Source organism: Schistocerca gregaria, chromosome 11 (genome assembly GCF_023897955.1).
Source record: "Schistocerca gregaria isolate iqSchGreg1 chromosome 11, iqSchGreg1.2, whole genome shotgun sequence".
Classification (NCBI taxonomy): domain Eukaryota; kingdom Metazoa; phylum Arthropoda; class Insecta; order Orthoptera; family Acrididae; genus Schistocerca; species Schistocerca gregaria.
Window position 1 is genome coordinate 150,927,718 of NC_064930.1, and position 17,208 is coordinate 150,944,925.

General features: G+C 43.1%; 1 protein-coding gene across 2 annotated transcripts in view; it reads right to left on the reverse strand.

Annotated features, from left to right (window-relative positions):
- Positions 1–215: 215 nt before the first annotated feature.
- Positions 216–17,208, reverse strand: part of LOC126295495 (histone-lysine N-methyltransferase EHMT1-like) — a 57,213-nt gene continuing 40,220 nt past the window's right edge. For both annotated transcript variants that reach the window (XM_049988056.1, XM_049988057.1), the window contains one exon: positions 216–789. In XM_049988056.1, coding sequence (XP_049844013.1) covers positions 309–789 — 481 coding nt within the window. In that variant the 3' untranslated portion in view covers positions 216–308. The remainder of the gene's footprint in view (positions 790–17,208) is intronic.

Below are 17,208 nucleotides of genomic sequence, written 5' to 3' on the forward strand. Positions count from 1 at the left end.
GATTCGTTCAAACATTTAACAAAACTTCAACTACGAGAAATCTTTATAGAACGCTGATATTTCACTGAGTGTACTCTGAAAGCATTGTGCTGCTCACCTTTTGAAATATGGAAGCTGTCAAATCAGTATCGGCCTGCATTTCATTAAGTTGTCAACATTTTATGTGCTAGGAGAAACAAAGACACAGGACTTAACAGGTAATGAAGACATTTCAGTTGATATTTCCCATTGTTTATTTTCAAAATAGTGGAAAGTCACACACAGCGAAGTTTTGCTCGACTCCGCGTTCGTTGGTAGGAGTCCGAGCTTCATGTCAGCAGCTGCACGAGCTGCTGGTGGCTGTAAAGCGCGGCCTCGTCCAGCGGGGTGTCCCCCACGTCGTCCCTGGCCAGCCTGTCGGCCCCTGCCGCCAGCAGCGCAGCCGCCACCTCTGCATGGCCCCACCTCGCAGCCAGGTGCAGTGGAGTGCTGCCCCGATGGTCCCTGGCGTCGGGGTCCGCCGAGGCCTCCACCAGCAGGCGTACCACGGCCGCATGTCCGCCCCCTGCAGCCGCGTGCAGAGGCGTCAGCTGCCTGTGGTCCCTTGCGCCCACCTGCGCGCCGCCCCCTACTAGACACCTCGCCGCCTCCAGGTGTCCCTGTTTCGCTGCCCAGTGGAGGGCGGTCTTCCCACTGCCGTCCCTCGCCTCCACGTCCGCTCCTCCCGCCAGCAATGCCCGCAGCTCCGCCACAGACCCCTCCTTAGCTGCCAGGGTCAGCCTCCTGCGTTTCTCCCCTCCTGAAAGATTCCTACAAAACAAAGAGCCTTACCATTGACTACAAACACACAACACAAAAGAATCCAAGCATTATAGAAGCAAAAACGTTAGCAGTTCTGATGTACATGTGACTAATGGCAAGAAATCTAAAAACACTCATAGCATTATACGCTGAAGAGAAAAAGAAATGTGTAGGGCCCCCGCGAGCACGCAGCAGTGCCGCAATGCGACCTCGCGTGGACTCGTCAAATGTCTGAAGTAGTGCTGGAGGGAACTGGCACCGTCAAACCTACAGGGCTGTCCATAAATCCGTAATAGTATGAGGGGCTGGAGATCTCTTATGAATGGCATGTGGCAAGGCATCCCAGATATGCTCATTAATATTCATATCTGGGGAGTTTGGTGGCCAACAGAAGTGTTTAAACTCTGAAGAATGTGCCTGGAGCCACTGTGCAGCATTCTGGAAGTGTTGGGTGTCTCATTGTCCTGCTGGAATTGCCCAAGTTCGTCGGAATGCTCAATGCGCATGAATGGATGCAGGTGATCAGCCAGGATGCTTACAGACGTGTCACCTGTCAGAGTCGTATCTAGACATGTTGGGGGTCCCACATCACTGCAGCTGCACATGCCCCATACCATTAAAGAGCCTCCACCATCTCGAACGGTCCCCTGCTGACGTTCAGGGCCCATGGATTCGTGAGGTTGTCTTCATACCTGCACACATCCATTGAACCCAACTTTTATCACTTGTTACAATGTTGTTAGGCAAACCATTATTTTCATGCTCAAAACGCGAAATGAATCGTTGACAGGTGCCCAATCTACTCTGCTTCATGCAAGGACTGAGCAGCCAAGCCAGCCACCACGTACAGAGTTTCCCTGTACCACAGTTCTGCAGTGATGGCCCTGTACACACTCTCTTGATCCCCCTCATGTACCAGACAGCTGTGTCTGTGTTATCTGCAGATTTTCTCTGGCGAGTTCAACAACTCAGTTCAGACGAGTCTCGTCGGTTTCCATATGCAGTCGTACACTCCAATCTTTGGCACACATGTTGAGGTTGGCACACTGTTACCTTCATTAAGAGTACTAATAACCCAATGTCGCACTTACTGATGCATGTAAAATCTTCTTTAGATTTCAATTGGAGACACGTTTTGTGCATTTGGAAATTCGGTAACAACAAGTTTTCTCACACACCAACACATTTAAGTTACACACCGCCCTTTTACACACTACAATTCAGAGCCCACTAGCGCCAAAGTTTTGTAACATGCGTCAGCAAACTGAGAAAGTTGTCCAAGTAACATGTGTGACATTTAAGGTTTCAATCGATATTAAAAAAAACCTAATTCAGTGGTTCCCATTATCTTCTCCATCCTCGAACCACTGACCACTGCTGGTTGTTCTGCCTTTATGGGCAGTTTACCACCCCATAGGCAAGAGAGTAACGAACGTCCGCTCTTTGACATGGCTATTGGGAAAACAAGCGTCTTCTTACGCCACAAGTGTTTGCCCACCATTGCTACTGATTTTTATTCAGAATTTAAGCAACAGTTGGGTTCTAACCTGGGACCAAGGACGCTGTGATTATTATGATGGACTAACATATGTGACAAGAGTTTCTCCTGGCATGTACAATTTTCAAACAACTTACGGGAATTCAGCCAGTTAATATGCTGACCGGAGTGGCAGATTGGTTCTAGGCGCTATAGTCTGGAACCGCGCGACCGCTACAGTCACAGGTTGGAATCCTGCCTCTGGCATGGATGTGTGTGATGCCTTTGGGTTCGTTGAGTTTAAGTAGTTCTAAGTTCTAGGAGACTGATGACCTCAAAAGTTAAGTCCTATAGCGCTCAGAGCCATTTGAACCATTTTTGAACCTGTTAATATGTTCAGCGACCGCCAATATTATGGCAGGAGTACACCCCGCCATTTTCAAGGCAAAAATCGGCGGTCGCTGAAAATATTACCTGGCTGAATTGGCGTAAGTTGTTTGGACTAACATAGTTTATATACTCTAAATAGGCCGTGGAGTTCTGACAATTATGTGAAACGGTGCTTGATCTTTTATATCAATAGCGAGAGGGGTTGCGTGAATTCTGAACGACTTTACGGCGGCCACGGGAAGTGGCTTTGACACCCAAAGTGCTTTCCTAGGAGCAGCTGTGGTGGAGGTGGTGGACCTTTGACTATTTTGGCGTGTGTACAGGTTCACATGAACCCACAAACTGCTATGGAATGCTAGCAATGGTAATACTTCATTTAAAAACATGCACAGCACAGAGAGATGAAAGTCGTGTACTGATTCTACAAGTGTGGGTCAAACCCTGAACTGTGGAAACTGTGCCTGGCAAGGAGCAAATGAGGTGGCTCATGCCATTCACCGTATCTGCAGTAATCATAATGAGATGCAAATCTGGTTGCATCAGTGTTTTAAGACACTGTTTGTCCCACATCCTCTCATTATTATTATTATGCATTTTCTTCGACCTGCACTGTAATTAACACCAGGTTGTATCATTATTGCTTCCAATGCAAGAACTCCCTCCCTAGTTCAAATCTGTTGTTGAAGCAGACACTCGTGTAAGGCTGAGAGATGTTCAGTTTCATGTAGGTGTGGTTACTGGGAATGGGCAGAGCCACCAACTTGCGGCGGTGTGAACGGCAGACATGTTTCCTCTACAACCAGAGGAATGCTGACAGGACACAGAGAACCAGGCAGTTTGGTGATTGACTGTCCCCTCACAGATTTCAGCAGGTACTGTCAATGAGTTATGGAGAGGGCGCAGAATAATCACATGTGTGAGTATGTCTAACTAGGAATCCATCGAGTGTGAGGTTACGAAAGGCCAATGGTGTTTACAGCATTTGACACCACACGTATAGCCCTAAGATGCAACCACAATGGGAACAGGGGCGGGACTGGAGGTATCGAATGGTGAGCACACTGCGGGACTACAGGGCTAATCGAATACCTTAGTCAATGAGTGACTCGCAACAGTGCCGTAGTGCTAGTGGTGTTTATACAAAGCACAGAAATGACAACAATAAAGAAAGCAGATATTGCTTTATGTCTACAACAACAGTTGTCAAAGTTGACATCTTGTCAGCACGTAACCCAAGGAATTTTCAAGGATGAGAAAGAAGTGACACATGAAATATTATCATTTCTGCAATATGAGTCAGTGGAATGTGTGGTGCCGTATATGCTTGACTGTGCAGATAATGCACGTGGCGAGTGTAATGATGATGATTCATGCGTAACAAGTGAAAGTGATGCTGAAAAACGTGTTGAGCGGTGTAGTTCATGATCCTTGTCGGGCAGTGAACCACAAATCCCATCTGCAGTGAAACGTAGTAAAAGACAATTGTTGTCCAAGCAGTAGACACTAAACATAATTAAATACATAAAGGATCATCTGCAGCATAGTAAAACAACAATTATGAACAGATTTCAAATAAATCCGCGGCAATATGACAGTCTAGTGCGCAAGAAAACTCTGTAGGAATCAGCATGGGTTTCGAAAAAGACGGTCGTGTGAAACCCAGCTCGCGCTATTCGTCCACGAGACTCAGAGGGCCACAGACACGGGTTCACAGGTAGACGCCATGTTTCTTGACTTCCGCAAGGCGTTTGACACAGTTCCCCACAGTCGTTTAATGAACAAAGTAAGAGCATCAGATCAATTGTGTGATTGGATTGATGAGTTCCTAGATAACAGAACGCAGCATGTCATTCGCAATGGAGAGAAGTCTTCCAAAGTGAGAGTGTTTTCAGGTGTGCCGCAGAGGAGTGTCATAGGACCGTTGCTATTCACAATATACATAAATGACCTGGTGGAAGACATTGGAAGTTCACCGAGGCTTTTTGCAGATGATGCTGTGGTGTATCGAGAGGTTGCAACAATGGAAAATAGAACTGAACTGCAGGAGGATCTGCAGTGAATTGACGCATGGTGCACGGAATGGCAATTGAATATCAATGTAGACAAGTGTAATGTGATGCGAATACATAGAAAGATAGGTCTCTTATCACTTAGCTACAAAATAACAGGTCAGCAACTGGAAGCAGTTAATTCCATAAATTATCTGGGAGTACGCATTAGGAGTGATTTAAAATGGAATGATCATATAAAGTTCATCGACGGTAAAGCAGATGCCAGACAGATTCATTGGAAGAATCCTAAGCAAATGCAATCCGACAACAAAGGAAGTAGGTTACAGTACGCTTGTTCGCCCACTGCTTGAATACTGCTCAACAGTGTGGGATCCGTACCAGATAGGGTTGATAGAAGAGATAGAGAAGATCCATCGGAGAGCAGTGCACTTTGTTACAGAATCATTTAGTAATCGCGAAAGCGTTACGGAGATGATAGATAAACTCCAGTGGAAGACTCTGCAGGAGAGACCCTCTAGAGCTCGGTACGGGCTTTTGTTAAAGTTTCGAAAACATACCTTCACCGAAGAGTCAAGCAGTATATTGCTCCCTCCTACGTATATCTTGCGAAGAGACCATGAGGATAAAATCAGAGAGATTAGAGCCCACAGAGAAACATACCGACAATCCTTTCCACGTACAATACGAGACTGGAATAGAAGGGAGAACCGATAGAGGTACTCAGGGTACCCTCCGCCACACACCGTCAGGTGGCTTGCGGAGTATGGATGTAGATGAAGAAAAACTACAGATATTCAAGGGAGGACGTGGTGCAGTTCTTACAAAAACTGGCGTTTGCACATTTCAAGGATGCTCGATACCATTTACGGGATGTGCATGACGACGTAGTATGTTATGTACATCAAATTCTGCACAACATATATTACAGTGATTTCAAGGGAAGCGCTGCATGGCTGCATAGCTTCAACCAGTGCTACAAAATTGGAAGTTGTTAGATATCATGATTTCAGACAAAGCGTCCATTTGATAACACACATCAAACTGCTGAAACTCTGTATTCGAAGAGGAAATGCATATGAAAGGAACCCTGGAAAGTAGACATAATTAGGGAGTTGTATCCAAGTCTGCTAACATCAATGTCTTAACGCATTCTTATACAATTACGCTGATTGTAGATCTGGATGGTAAATTGGTTGGAAAAATATTTATTCCGCTAAAAGAAGTTGGAGATGCTGTGTCCCCTACAACTCCTTCTTGTCTGTTGTGTAAACCACAACATCCTTTTAAATAAATTAGAATTCTATGGTGTCACAGGCAGTGTTGCAAAATTGCTCAAGTCATACCTCGCTAACAGGAGACAAAGGGTGTCAGTGCAAGGGAGTAGTGAATTAAGTCATCAGTCATCATCATAATGGGAAGAAATTACATGTGGTGTCCCACAAGGATCCATCTTAGGGCCATAGCTTTTTCTTGTGTACATTAATGATCTCTCATCAGTTACACTGCCAGAAGCAGAGTTCGTTTTGTTTGCAGATGACACAAGTATTGCAATAAATAGTATATCGAGTGTATTTCTAGGAAGATCTGCTAATGATATTTTCATGGATATTAATAAATGGTTTAAAGCCAACTCAGTGACATTAAACTTCGAAAAGACTATGCTATATGCAGTTCAGAACCTGTAAGAGCTTTCCACCCAGCATATGCATAAAGTACGAAGAAGAGCAGATAGAAGAGGTTGACAGTCTTAAATTCCTGGGAATACAACTTGATGATAAATTCAGTTGGGAGGAGCACACCACAGAACTGCAGAAACGCCTTAACAAATCTGTGTTTGCAATTCGAGTGTTAGCAGACATAGGCGACATAAAAGTGAAAAAGCTTGCATACTTTGCCTACTTTCATTCAATAATGTCATATGGTATAATATTTTGGGATAACTCTTCAAGTAAAACAAAAGTTTTCAGAGTCCAAAAGCGTGTAATGCGTATTATTTGTGGAGTAAACTCATGGACGTCTTGTAGAAACCTCTTCAAAGAACTGGGTATACTAACTACTGCCTCTCAGTATATTTACTCCTTAATGAAATTTGTCCTAAATAATATATCTCTTTTTCCAACAAACAGCTCAGTTCATACATACAATACCAGGAACAAAAATGATATCCACAAGGACTTAAAAGCACTTACTTTAGTTCAAAAAGGGGTCCACTATTCAGGAACACTCGTCAATAATTTGCCAGCAAACATAAAAAATTTAGTTACAAATAGAGATCAGTTTAAAAGGAGCCTGAAAGACTTACTAGTGGCCAACTACTCCTACTCCATTGACGAAGTTTTTAATAGAAATAAATGATGTGTTGTATATATTCATACTATTAGTATTCTTATTGCCGCTATAAAAAAAGTGACATGTTCCAAATCCACGAGGATCTCCTCAACACGGATCTATGGAGCGAAAACTAATCTAATCTAATCTAACCTTGCAAGGGCAGTAGAGTACGTTACAGCAAGTTAAGAGTGGGGAAATGGGCATAAGTGAACTACAACTGTGGTTTGAGCACTGCCTTTGGCCAATATCTGGTCAAAATACACTCCTGGAAATGAAAAAAAGAACACATTGACACCGGTGTGTCAGACCCACCATACTTGCTCCGGACACTGCGAGAGGGCTGTACAAGCAATGATCGCACGCACGGCACAGCTGACACACCAGGAACCGCGGTGTTGGCCGTCGAATGGCGCTAGCTGCGCAGCATTTGTGCACCGCCGCCGTCAGTGTCAGCCAGTTTGCCGTGGCATACGGAGCTCCATCGCAGTCTTTAACACTGGTAGCATGCCGCGACAGCGTGGACGTGAACCGTATGTGCAGTTGACGGACTTTGAGCGAGGGCGTATAGTGGGCATGCGGGAGGCCGGGTGAACGTACCGCCGAATTGCTCAACACGTGGGGCGTGAGGTCTCCACAGTACATCGATGTTGTCGCCAGTGGTCGGCGGAAGGTGCACGTGCCCGTCGACCTGGGACCGGACCGCAGCGACGCACGGATGCACGCCAAGACCGTAGGATCCTACACAGTGCCATAGGGGACCGCACCGCCACTTCCCAGCAAATTAGGGACACTGTTGCTCCTGGGGTATCGGCGAGGACCATTCGCAACCGTCTCCATGAAGCTGGGCTACGGTCCCGCATACCGTTAGGCCGTCTTCCGCTCACGCCCCAACATCGTGCAGCCTGCCTCCAGTGGTGTCGCGACAGGCGTGAATAGTGGGACGAATGGAGACGTGTCGTCTTCAGCGATGAGAGTCGTTTCTGCCTTGGTGCCAATGATGGTCGTATGCGTGTTTGGCGCCGTGCAGGTGAGCGCCACAATCAGGACTGCATACGACCGAGGCACACAGGGCCAACACCCGGCATCATGGTGTGGGGAGCGATCTCCTACACTGGCCGTACACCTCTGGCGATCGTCGAGGGGACACTGAATAGTGCACGGTACATCCAAACCGTCATCGAACCCATCGTTCTACCATTCCTAGACCGGCAAGGGAACTTGCTGTTCCAACAGGACAATGCATGTATCCCGTGCCACCCAACGTGCTCTAGAAGGTGTAAGTCAACAACCCTGGCCAGCAAGATCTCCGGATCTGTCCCCCATTGAGCATGTTTGGGACTGGATGAAGCGTCGTCTGACGCGGTCTGCACGTCCAGCACGAACGCTGTTCCAACTAAGGCGCCAGGTGGAAATGGCATGGCAAGCCGTTCCACAGGACTACATCCAGCATCTCTACGATCGTCTCCATAGCAGCCTGCATTGCTGCGAATGGTGGATATACACTGTACTAGTGCCGACAGTGTGCATGCTCTGTTGGCTGTGTCTATGTGCCTGTGGTTCTGTCAGTGTGATCATGTGATGTATCTGACCCCAGGAATGTGTCAAAGTTTCCCCTTCCTGGGACAATGAATTCACAGTGTTCTTATTTCAATTTCCAGGAGTGTAACTTACTTTTGCTCGATTCCTGGTTTGCGCATAAAAATCATACTCCTGCGCAAACTATCCCTCCCGAAAAGTGTCAGAGAGCAGTTCATATCATCTAGGATTATTGAAGAAATTCAGCCTCTGGATGCTGATTCTTTCCACGCCCATAAAACATTATCACTCTATTTGCAGCTATGAACTGAAAGACAGCCAGTTTCACAGTAACCTCCAATACAGATTGTTTCGTATTCGGCTGTATGCCATTACATTCCATCAGTTCTCATCACCCCATTACACCAATGTGATTCTACATAGATTCCTTAAGAGCCGGTACCTATCTGAACGTCGTGCACGGTTTGTAGCTCTCGAGGAGTTTGCCTTAGATCTCAATGGTGCAAACTTCTGTAGCATGCTTTTTTTCATTCAGTGTTCATAGCTCAAATTAATGGTTAGTTTTGAACATTTCTTGAATGCTGATGACGTCCATTTTGTGCAAAATTGTACATACATCTCATAGAAGGTTGGTCTCTGCATCCTCTGGCCACCCACATCCTGTCACCCTCCTGCTGCACAGTGCGAGGCATTAACAGCTATTGTTTTACTGTCATAATTATGAACACAACACTTTTAAATGCGCCTTATTGAAGATACGGCTTCTGTCATGACATTCAAGGGGTTTCTTGCTAGTCTGAATCTTTAGCAAGGGGCTGTTCCAAAATGTTGAAAATTAACTCTTATCGTTTGCTCTACAGTTTTGGCCAAAAACTACACAAATACAAACGTCACTGACAACAATAATCCATTCCAGCATAATGCTGGGTTACCAGGGATCAGCTTCTCCATATTGCTGGTTGCTCCACCAACCATAAACAATAAGTGAAATGAATTAAATGCACTGGAATTGAAGTGAGTGATTCAATTATGAGAAATCAATAAGGATGCATTTGAAATGGAATTATATCATTTCATATCAGACAGATACGCTGAACCTGTGATTTAACAAACCTGTGGTGGGAATTTACAATTCATGCCGGACCAGCAGGGAAGGCGCAATTTCCAGTTTAGCATGCACACTTCACTTAATTTTTCTAATCTTTTTCTCTGAGAGATAAACGAGAGGAGTTCTTTCTTCCTGAAACAGAAGTGTCTTCAACCGTTCTTTTTTAAAAAATCATGGTTTACTGTAAAGGTTGAAGAACGTTTCTCCATTTCATGTGTATGTCGTTTGCTCTGGTGTACTTAATACAATCCTGTGGAATTTCAATCATATCATTAATTGCGACTTACCCGTTGGCTTTGGAATGCAGTAGGCATCAGATTATTTATATCATTCCTTATTAATGACTGTTGTCCATTTAATGTCGTCAGATACAATACAGACGGTTATCTATGTAGCCTAAGTGCAGCAGAGCGTCTCTGCTGGACGTTTGCATATATAACTGTGATTGTTGTGCAATATTTTCTTGTCTCCTAAGATGTTTAGTGTGACTGAGCTCTAACGTCTGTGACTCTCAGCAATATTTTTGTGTGCAGTAACGCAGTGATAGTGATTGTGATCTTTCAGATATTGCCACTTCATACTAATAATATGGCTCCCGGTATCCTGTTAGCGAATGTGATGGACAGTGCAAGGACACCTGCTAAATAATTTATTTTGCTCCTGACATATACATCAGGCTTACCTTTTGATGCAACTGAACATTTTAAAAGGAACCTCAGTTCACTTGTACATAAGTTTCTTTACTTAATTTTAATTTCACACATCTAGTTCCGTAGGGCCAAATTGAGAAGTAAATCTCCAAGGCCATGGAACGTGTCAGTACAGGAAATTAGAACAGAAAAGTAATAATGAAGCTATAAGTTTATGTAAACAAAATCATCAATATAATACAGAAGTCACACTAATATTTCAAGGAACTTCTTGACAGAATAGAAGGAGCGACTCATGAGGAAAGTCTTCAGTTAAGTCTTGAAAGCACGTGGATTACTGGTGATATTTTTGAATTCTTGTGATAACTTATTGGAAGTTGGTGCAGCAGACTACTGCTCACCTTTCTGCACAAGACTCAAGAAAGTGCAATCCAAATGCAGACTGGATTTCTGCTTTGTATTAACTGAGTGAAACATGCTTGTTCTTGGGAATAAGCTGAACCAAACGAGGGTAAAAAAATACATATACTGAGGGGCCAGTGTCAGAATAACTGAACTAATGAACAGAGGTCGATGAGAAGTTTGTGAACTTACACCTCTACTTATTACCTGAACCACTAATTTCTGAGCAAAATGTACCCTTTGAGAATTGGAAGTGTTGCTCCAAAATATAATACCATATGTTACCAGCAAATTAGACAACTTTTGTGTCAAACTATCACTTACTTTAGAGTCTGTTCTAACAGTAAAATGGCAGCACTGAGTCTTTGAACAGGGTCTTTACAGTGTATCTGAACACCTAGAAATATGAACTGTTTCATCTCACTAATAATATTCCCATTCTGTGTAATTAAAACGTCAGGTTTTCTTCAATTGTGTGCTAGAAACTGTAAAAACTGAGTGTTACTGTGATTTAGCAGTAGTTCATTTTCTGTAAGCCATGAACTTATGCCTTAAACTGCACTATTTGAAACAGTGCCACCATTGCACACAACATTCTTCACTATCAATCATCAACATGCAAAAATATTTTAGAATCACCTCTAACACTAGAAGACATTTATATAAATAAGGAGCAGGTGTGGCCCCAACACTGATCCCTAGGGTAACCCCCCCCATGCCCCCATTTAACTGTGCCCCACTTGGACCCCACATCATAGCCATAGTACTGTGGAGAACGACCTTTTGCCATCTGTTCTTAAAATACAAGGTGAACTAACTGTGAGCTACTTCCCACATTCCATAATGATCCAACTTCTGGAGCAATATTTTATTATCAATACAATCAAATGCCTCAGGTAAATCAAAAAAAGGTGCATAGTATTCTAAAACTTCTGTTTAAGCCACATAGTATCTGAAAGAGAAAAGAGGATATAGCATTTCTAAAACCAAACTGTACATTTTACAGCAAATTCTATAAAATTAAATGATGAATTATCCCTACATACAGTCTTTTCAATAACTAACACACTGATGGCATAGGAACAGGTCTAACACAGTCTACATTACCCTTTCCTCCCTTTTTGTAAAGTGGATTTACTACTGAATACTTTAATCGTTCAGGAGACTGACCATTCCAAAAGTAAAAATTACAAGTACAGCTAAGTACAGGGCTAACATGTGCAGTACATTACTTTAGTATTCTACTAGATATTCCATCTTCGATGCGAGATGCCTTTAATAGGTTCCACAACGAAACATTGTCTCGAAATTTGGTAGAAAATCCGAAGAAATTCTGGTCGTATGTAAAGTACACAAGCGGCAAGACGCAGTCAATACCTTCGCTGCGCAGTGCCGATGGTACTGTTACCGACGACTGTGCCGCTAAAGCGGAGTTATTGAACGCAGTTTTCCGAAATTCCTTCACCAGGGAAGACGAATGGAATATTCCAGAATTTGAAACACGAACATCTGCTAGCATGAGTTTCTTAGAAGTAGATACCTTAGGGGTTGCGAAGCAACTCAAATCGCTTGACACGGGCAAGTCTTCAGGTCCAGATTGTATACCGATTAGGTTCCTTTCAGATTACTCTGATACTATAGCTCCCTACTTAGCACTCATATAGAACCGCTCGCTCACCGATAGATCTGTACCTACAGATTGGAAAATTGCGCAGGTCGCACCAGTGTTCAAGAAGGGTAGTAGGAGTAATCCATTTAACTACAGACCTATATCATTGACGTCTGTTTGCAGTAGGGTTTTGGAGCATATACTGTATTCAAACATTATGAATCACCTCGAAGGGAACGATCTATTGACACGTAATCAGCATGGCTTCAGAAAACATCGCTCTTGTGCAACGCAGCTAGCTCTTTATTCGCACGAAGTAATGGCCGCTATCGACAGGGGATCTCAAGTTGATTCCGTATTTCTAGATTTCCGGAAAGCTTTTGACACCATTCCTCACAAGCGACTTCTAATCAAGTTGCGGAGCTATGGGGTATCGTCTCAGTTGTGCGACTGGATTCGTGATTTCCTGTCAGGAAGGTCGCAGTTCGTAGTAATAGACGGCAAATCATCGAGTAAAACTGAAGTGATATCAGGTGTTCCCCAGGGAAGCGTCCTGGGACCTCTACTGTTCCTGATCTATATAAATGACCTGGGTGACAATCTGAGCAGTTCTCTTAGACTGTTCGCAGATGATGCTGTAATTTACCGTTTAGTAAGGTCATCCGAAGACCAGTATCAGCTGCAAAGCGATTTAGAAAAGATTGCTGTATGGTGTGTCATGTGGCAGTTGACGGTAAATAACGAAAAGTGTGAGATGATCCACATGAGTTCCAAAAGAACTCCGTTGGAATTCGATTACTCGATAAATAGTACAATTCTCAAGGCTGTCAATTCGACTAAGTACCTGGGTGTTAAAATTACGAACAACTTCAGTTGGAAGGACCATATAGATAATATTGTCGGGAAGGCGAGCCAAAGGTTGCGTTTCATTGGCAGGACACTTAGCAGATGCAACAAGTCCACTAAAGAGACAGCTTACACTACACTCGTTCGTCCTCTGTTAGAATATTGCTGCGCGGTGTGGGATCCTTACCAGGTGGGATTGACGGAGGACATCGAAAGGGTGCAAAAAAGGGCAGCTTGTTTTGTATTATCGCATTATAGGGGAGAGAGTGTGGCAGATATGATACACGAGTTGGGATGGAAGTCATTACAGCATAGACGTTTTTCGTCGCGGCGTGACCTTTTTACGAAATTTCAGTCACCAACTTTCTCTTCCGAATGCGAAAATATTTTGTTGAGCCCAACCTACATAGGTAGGAATGATCATCAAAATAAAATAAGAGAAATCAGAGCTCGAACAGAAAGGTTTAGGTGTTCGTTTTTCCCGCTCGCTGTTCGGGAGATAGTATGATTGTGGTTCGATGAACCCTCTGCCAAGCACTTAAATGTGAATTGCAGAGTAGTCATGTAGATGTAGATGACAGTCTTCAGTCTTGAGTGATTTAATCACACCTTAACCATCCAAAAATAAATTGTAAAATTACAGTTTGATTAATGATGAGCATGAAAAAACATCCTGCGAAATGTTACTAAAAGCTTTCTCTGGAAACTGGCTGGAGAAGAGAGCTCAGAACCCCATTTGTGATGGAAATATGTTGGATCTAAAGGCAACAAACAGACCTGCCCTTTTTGATTATGTCAATGAATAACAAAGTAATAAGGGCAACTGAAACAAGTAAAAATTTGTGCTCAGCAGATGAGGGAAAGAAGTAGTAATAACATATATCAATGAGGAACCTGAAACTTCTAACTCAGGACAGGAGCATTTCAAGAAATTGTAGCTGAAGTATAAAAGAATGATTGACAATGCTTTGGATACATATGTATCCAACAGAACAGTTCATGATGTGAAGGACCCTCAACAGTATTCAGTTACCACATTCAGGAGAACCATATTTAGTAACAGTGCTTCAGCATCACTGTCATTGGTAACATAATTTCTATCAAGCAGTGAAGTATCGAATATGCCTTGGCCAGAACCTCTGTGTTTTCAGTCAGATTTTGGACATGATTAAAAGCATCTCACACTGACATCCACACTAAGTGTTTGAGCCTCAGTAAAATGTCAACACTCTCAGAATTTTGAATTCTTTTAAATTTTTTGTTGCTTCCCCAACAAATCACTACCATCTCTCATTAATTTATTTGGTATATACAGGGTTTACCATAATTAATGACAAATGCATACAGTTGAAAGTACACAATACTAGAAGGAAAAAAGTCTCAGTAAACATAGGGTCAAAATGTATACCTTAAGAGATATGAGCAATTTTTCATCTTCAATACTGTGAAACAAATCTCTTCTACTGCAAGCTCTTTGCCTTCCACATTTTGGGAAGTAGTAGTATGCACCAAAACAAGAAAAAATGTCCAGTAAACATTTGCTCTAAAATGCATACCTTAAAAGTTATGGGCAGTTGTTCATTAGAAGTGTTGTGTTACCAAGTAGCAAAGATGAGCACATGCTCCTTTTTAGGGCAAATGTTTACTGGACATTTTTTCTTGTTTTGGTCCATACCACTACTTCCCAAAATGTGGAAGGCAAAGAGCTTGCACTAAAAGAGATTTGCTTCACAGTATCGAAGATGAAAAATTGCTCATATCTCTTAAGGTATAGATTTTCGACCCTATGTTTACTGAGACTTTTTTCCTTCTATTATTGTGCACTTTCAACTGTATGCATTTATGATATTAATTATGATACACCCTGTATCTCTCAACTGCCACCGCTACTATTTCTTTGAATTTTGTCCACATCTGATTTATGCTTACATCATCAGATTGGAAGGGGGTCAGGTGAATTTTTATCTGCTGCTTTTAAATAGCTCCGACCTGCATTTATTTTTGGCGCATTTGGTTGTTACAATATCCACTCTTTGCTATAATGACCTTGCGGTCACTAATCCCTGTACCTGTCATGATGCTCTTTACTTTCTCAGGTTTATTTGCTGCTAATAGATCTACTACGAACCTTTTATCCTGGGTAGGTATTTTAGCATACACTAGTTCCTGCCTCGAGTGGTCCAAGTACCTGTACTTAGTGAAAGAGTTGAGGCATCCACTGCAAAAATTCATTGTGCCACAATATTTAAACAGCTGGGCAGAAACTAAACAGGACATGTTTCTTAACCACATCTACTGATAGTTCTCACTCTGAAGAGTATAGCAATAAAGGTTTGTGACATTGACCAACTACTTTGGAAAAGTAGAGGGGGAAATTACTTTATGCTTTTCACCTCCTGGCTTCCTCTTCTTTACATCTACACAACATCATAAATGTAAACTGAAGAAGTACGGTTTTGCCTCTAGAGTTTTGGAAGGTCTGATATTGTGAAAGGAAATTAGATAACTTCAAACTTATAACGTCTCCAGATAGGCTTTTGGCTGCAGGTGGTCACGTAAACACAGCCCACACCATTATGGAGCCACCACCGTCTTGCGCTCTGCCTTGTTGACAACTTGGGCCCATGGCTTTGTGGGCTCTGCACCACACTCAAATCATGCCATCAGCTCTTACCAACTGAAATTGGGACTCATCTGATCAAGTCATGATTTGCCAGTCATCTAGGGTCCAACTGATACGGTCACAAGCCCGAGAGAGACACTGCAGGTGATGTGCTGTTAGCATACTGTGTTGATCCTTTGCTGCCGTAGCCCATTAACACCAATGGGTAGGTCCCACCTTGATTTCTGCAGATATTTCACGCACTGTTTGTTAGCACTGACAACTCTATGCAAACTCTGCTGCTCTTAGCAAAGGTATTGCACTCCATACAGTATATCCTCGAAGATGAAAAATTGCTCTTAGCTCTTAAGTGCAAAAAAGTTCACAGATGTTTAGAGTAAGTAGCTGATACGAAATTATTCTGAGTCCACACACTGAACAATGTTACAAATTCTCTTCGATCGACATTTGTCAAACATTTGTACAAGTTCCACCCAACTGTTCACGTGATGTGAATTTATTCTAAGTCTACATAAGCACAAATAATTTTAGAGTTCCTTACGATCATCACACGTGAAACTTTTATGAGTCATGGCCAAATACTTACGAAACATTTAGGTTACACACGTGCGGCAACTTTCAGTGGCACACGTGACCTGTGAGTAAGTCAGCACCACTCCAGCTGTCTGCCAAAACCAGAGTATCCGTGCAAAAATGGCACGCTCTGGCACGGGTGACCTCAAGTATTTCCGAATTTCAAAAACATATATGTCACAAGACATTTCACACTTCAATTTGGATGCAAATTTCAACATATTTCCAATGCTGCTCTTGGTTTTCATGTAGCTTTAACAGTTTTCTCACAAACTGTGTTTCTGCTCATACGGGTTATACTCTGCATCCTTATACCTCTAATAAATATTAAACAATGAAAGTAATTACAGTCATGCATGCCAAAATCACCACCTCACCATCCATTACCCCCAATGAAATGAGCAACAAAGACAAGATAATAAAAGTTTACGAAACGTGAAACATTAAAAACAGCAAACGTGAAAGAGCAAGGAGATTAAAAAGGTGGGATGTGTAGGGGCCAGGCCAGACAAACAAACAAACAAGAAAGGACTGCCATGGGATTTGTAGGCCACAGCAACGGAGGGCCGTCCCTACAATCCCTCTGTTGGTCAATTAGGCCAAGTGCCCCACATCACACTGACGAGTAGAGACCATCTCTGCAGGTGAAACACAAAACTGGATCAGATATTTTGGCACTGTCCGCTAGCATCAGAGGTAGAATGTCTCCAAGTTTAAGATATTGCTACACTGCAGCCAAAATTTGGCACTCTAGCTGGATGTGGGTCACCATCAGCCGGGCAACTCGTCAGCAGTAAGGGGGTTTCTCACATCGGAGAATGTGGCTATGCGTCAAATGAGTGCAAACGACGCGTAGCTGCCACGGACAGTG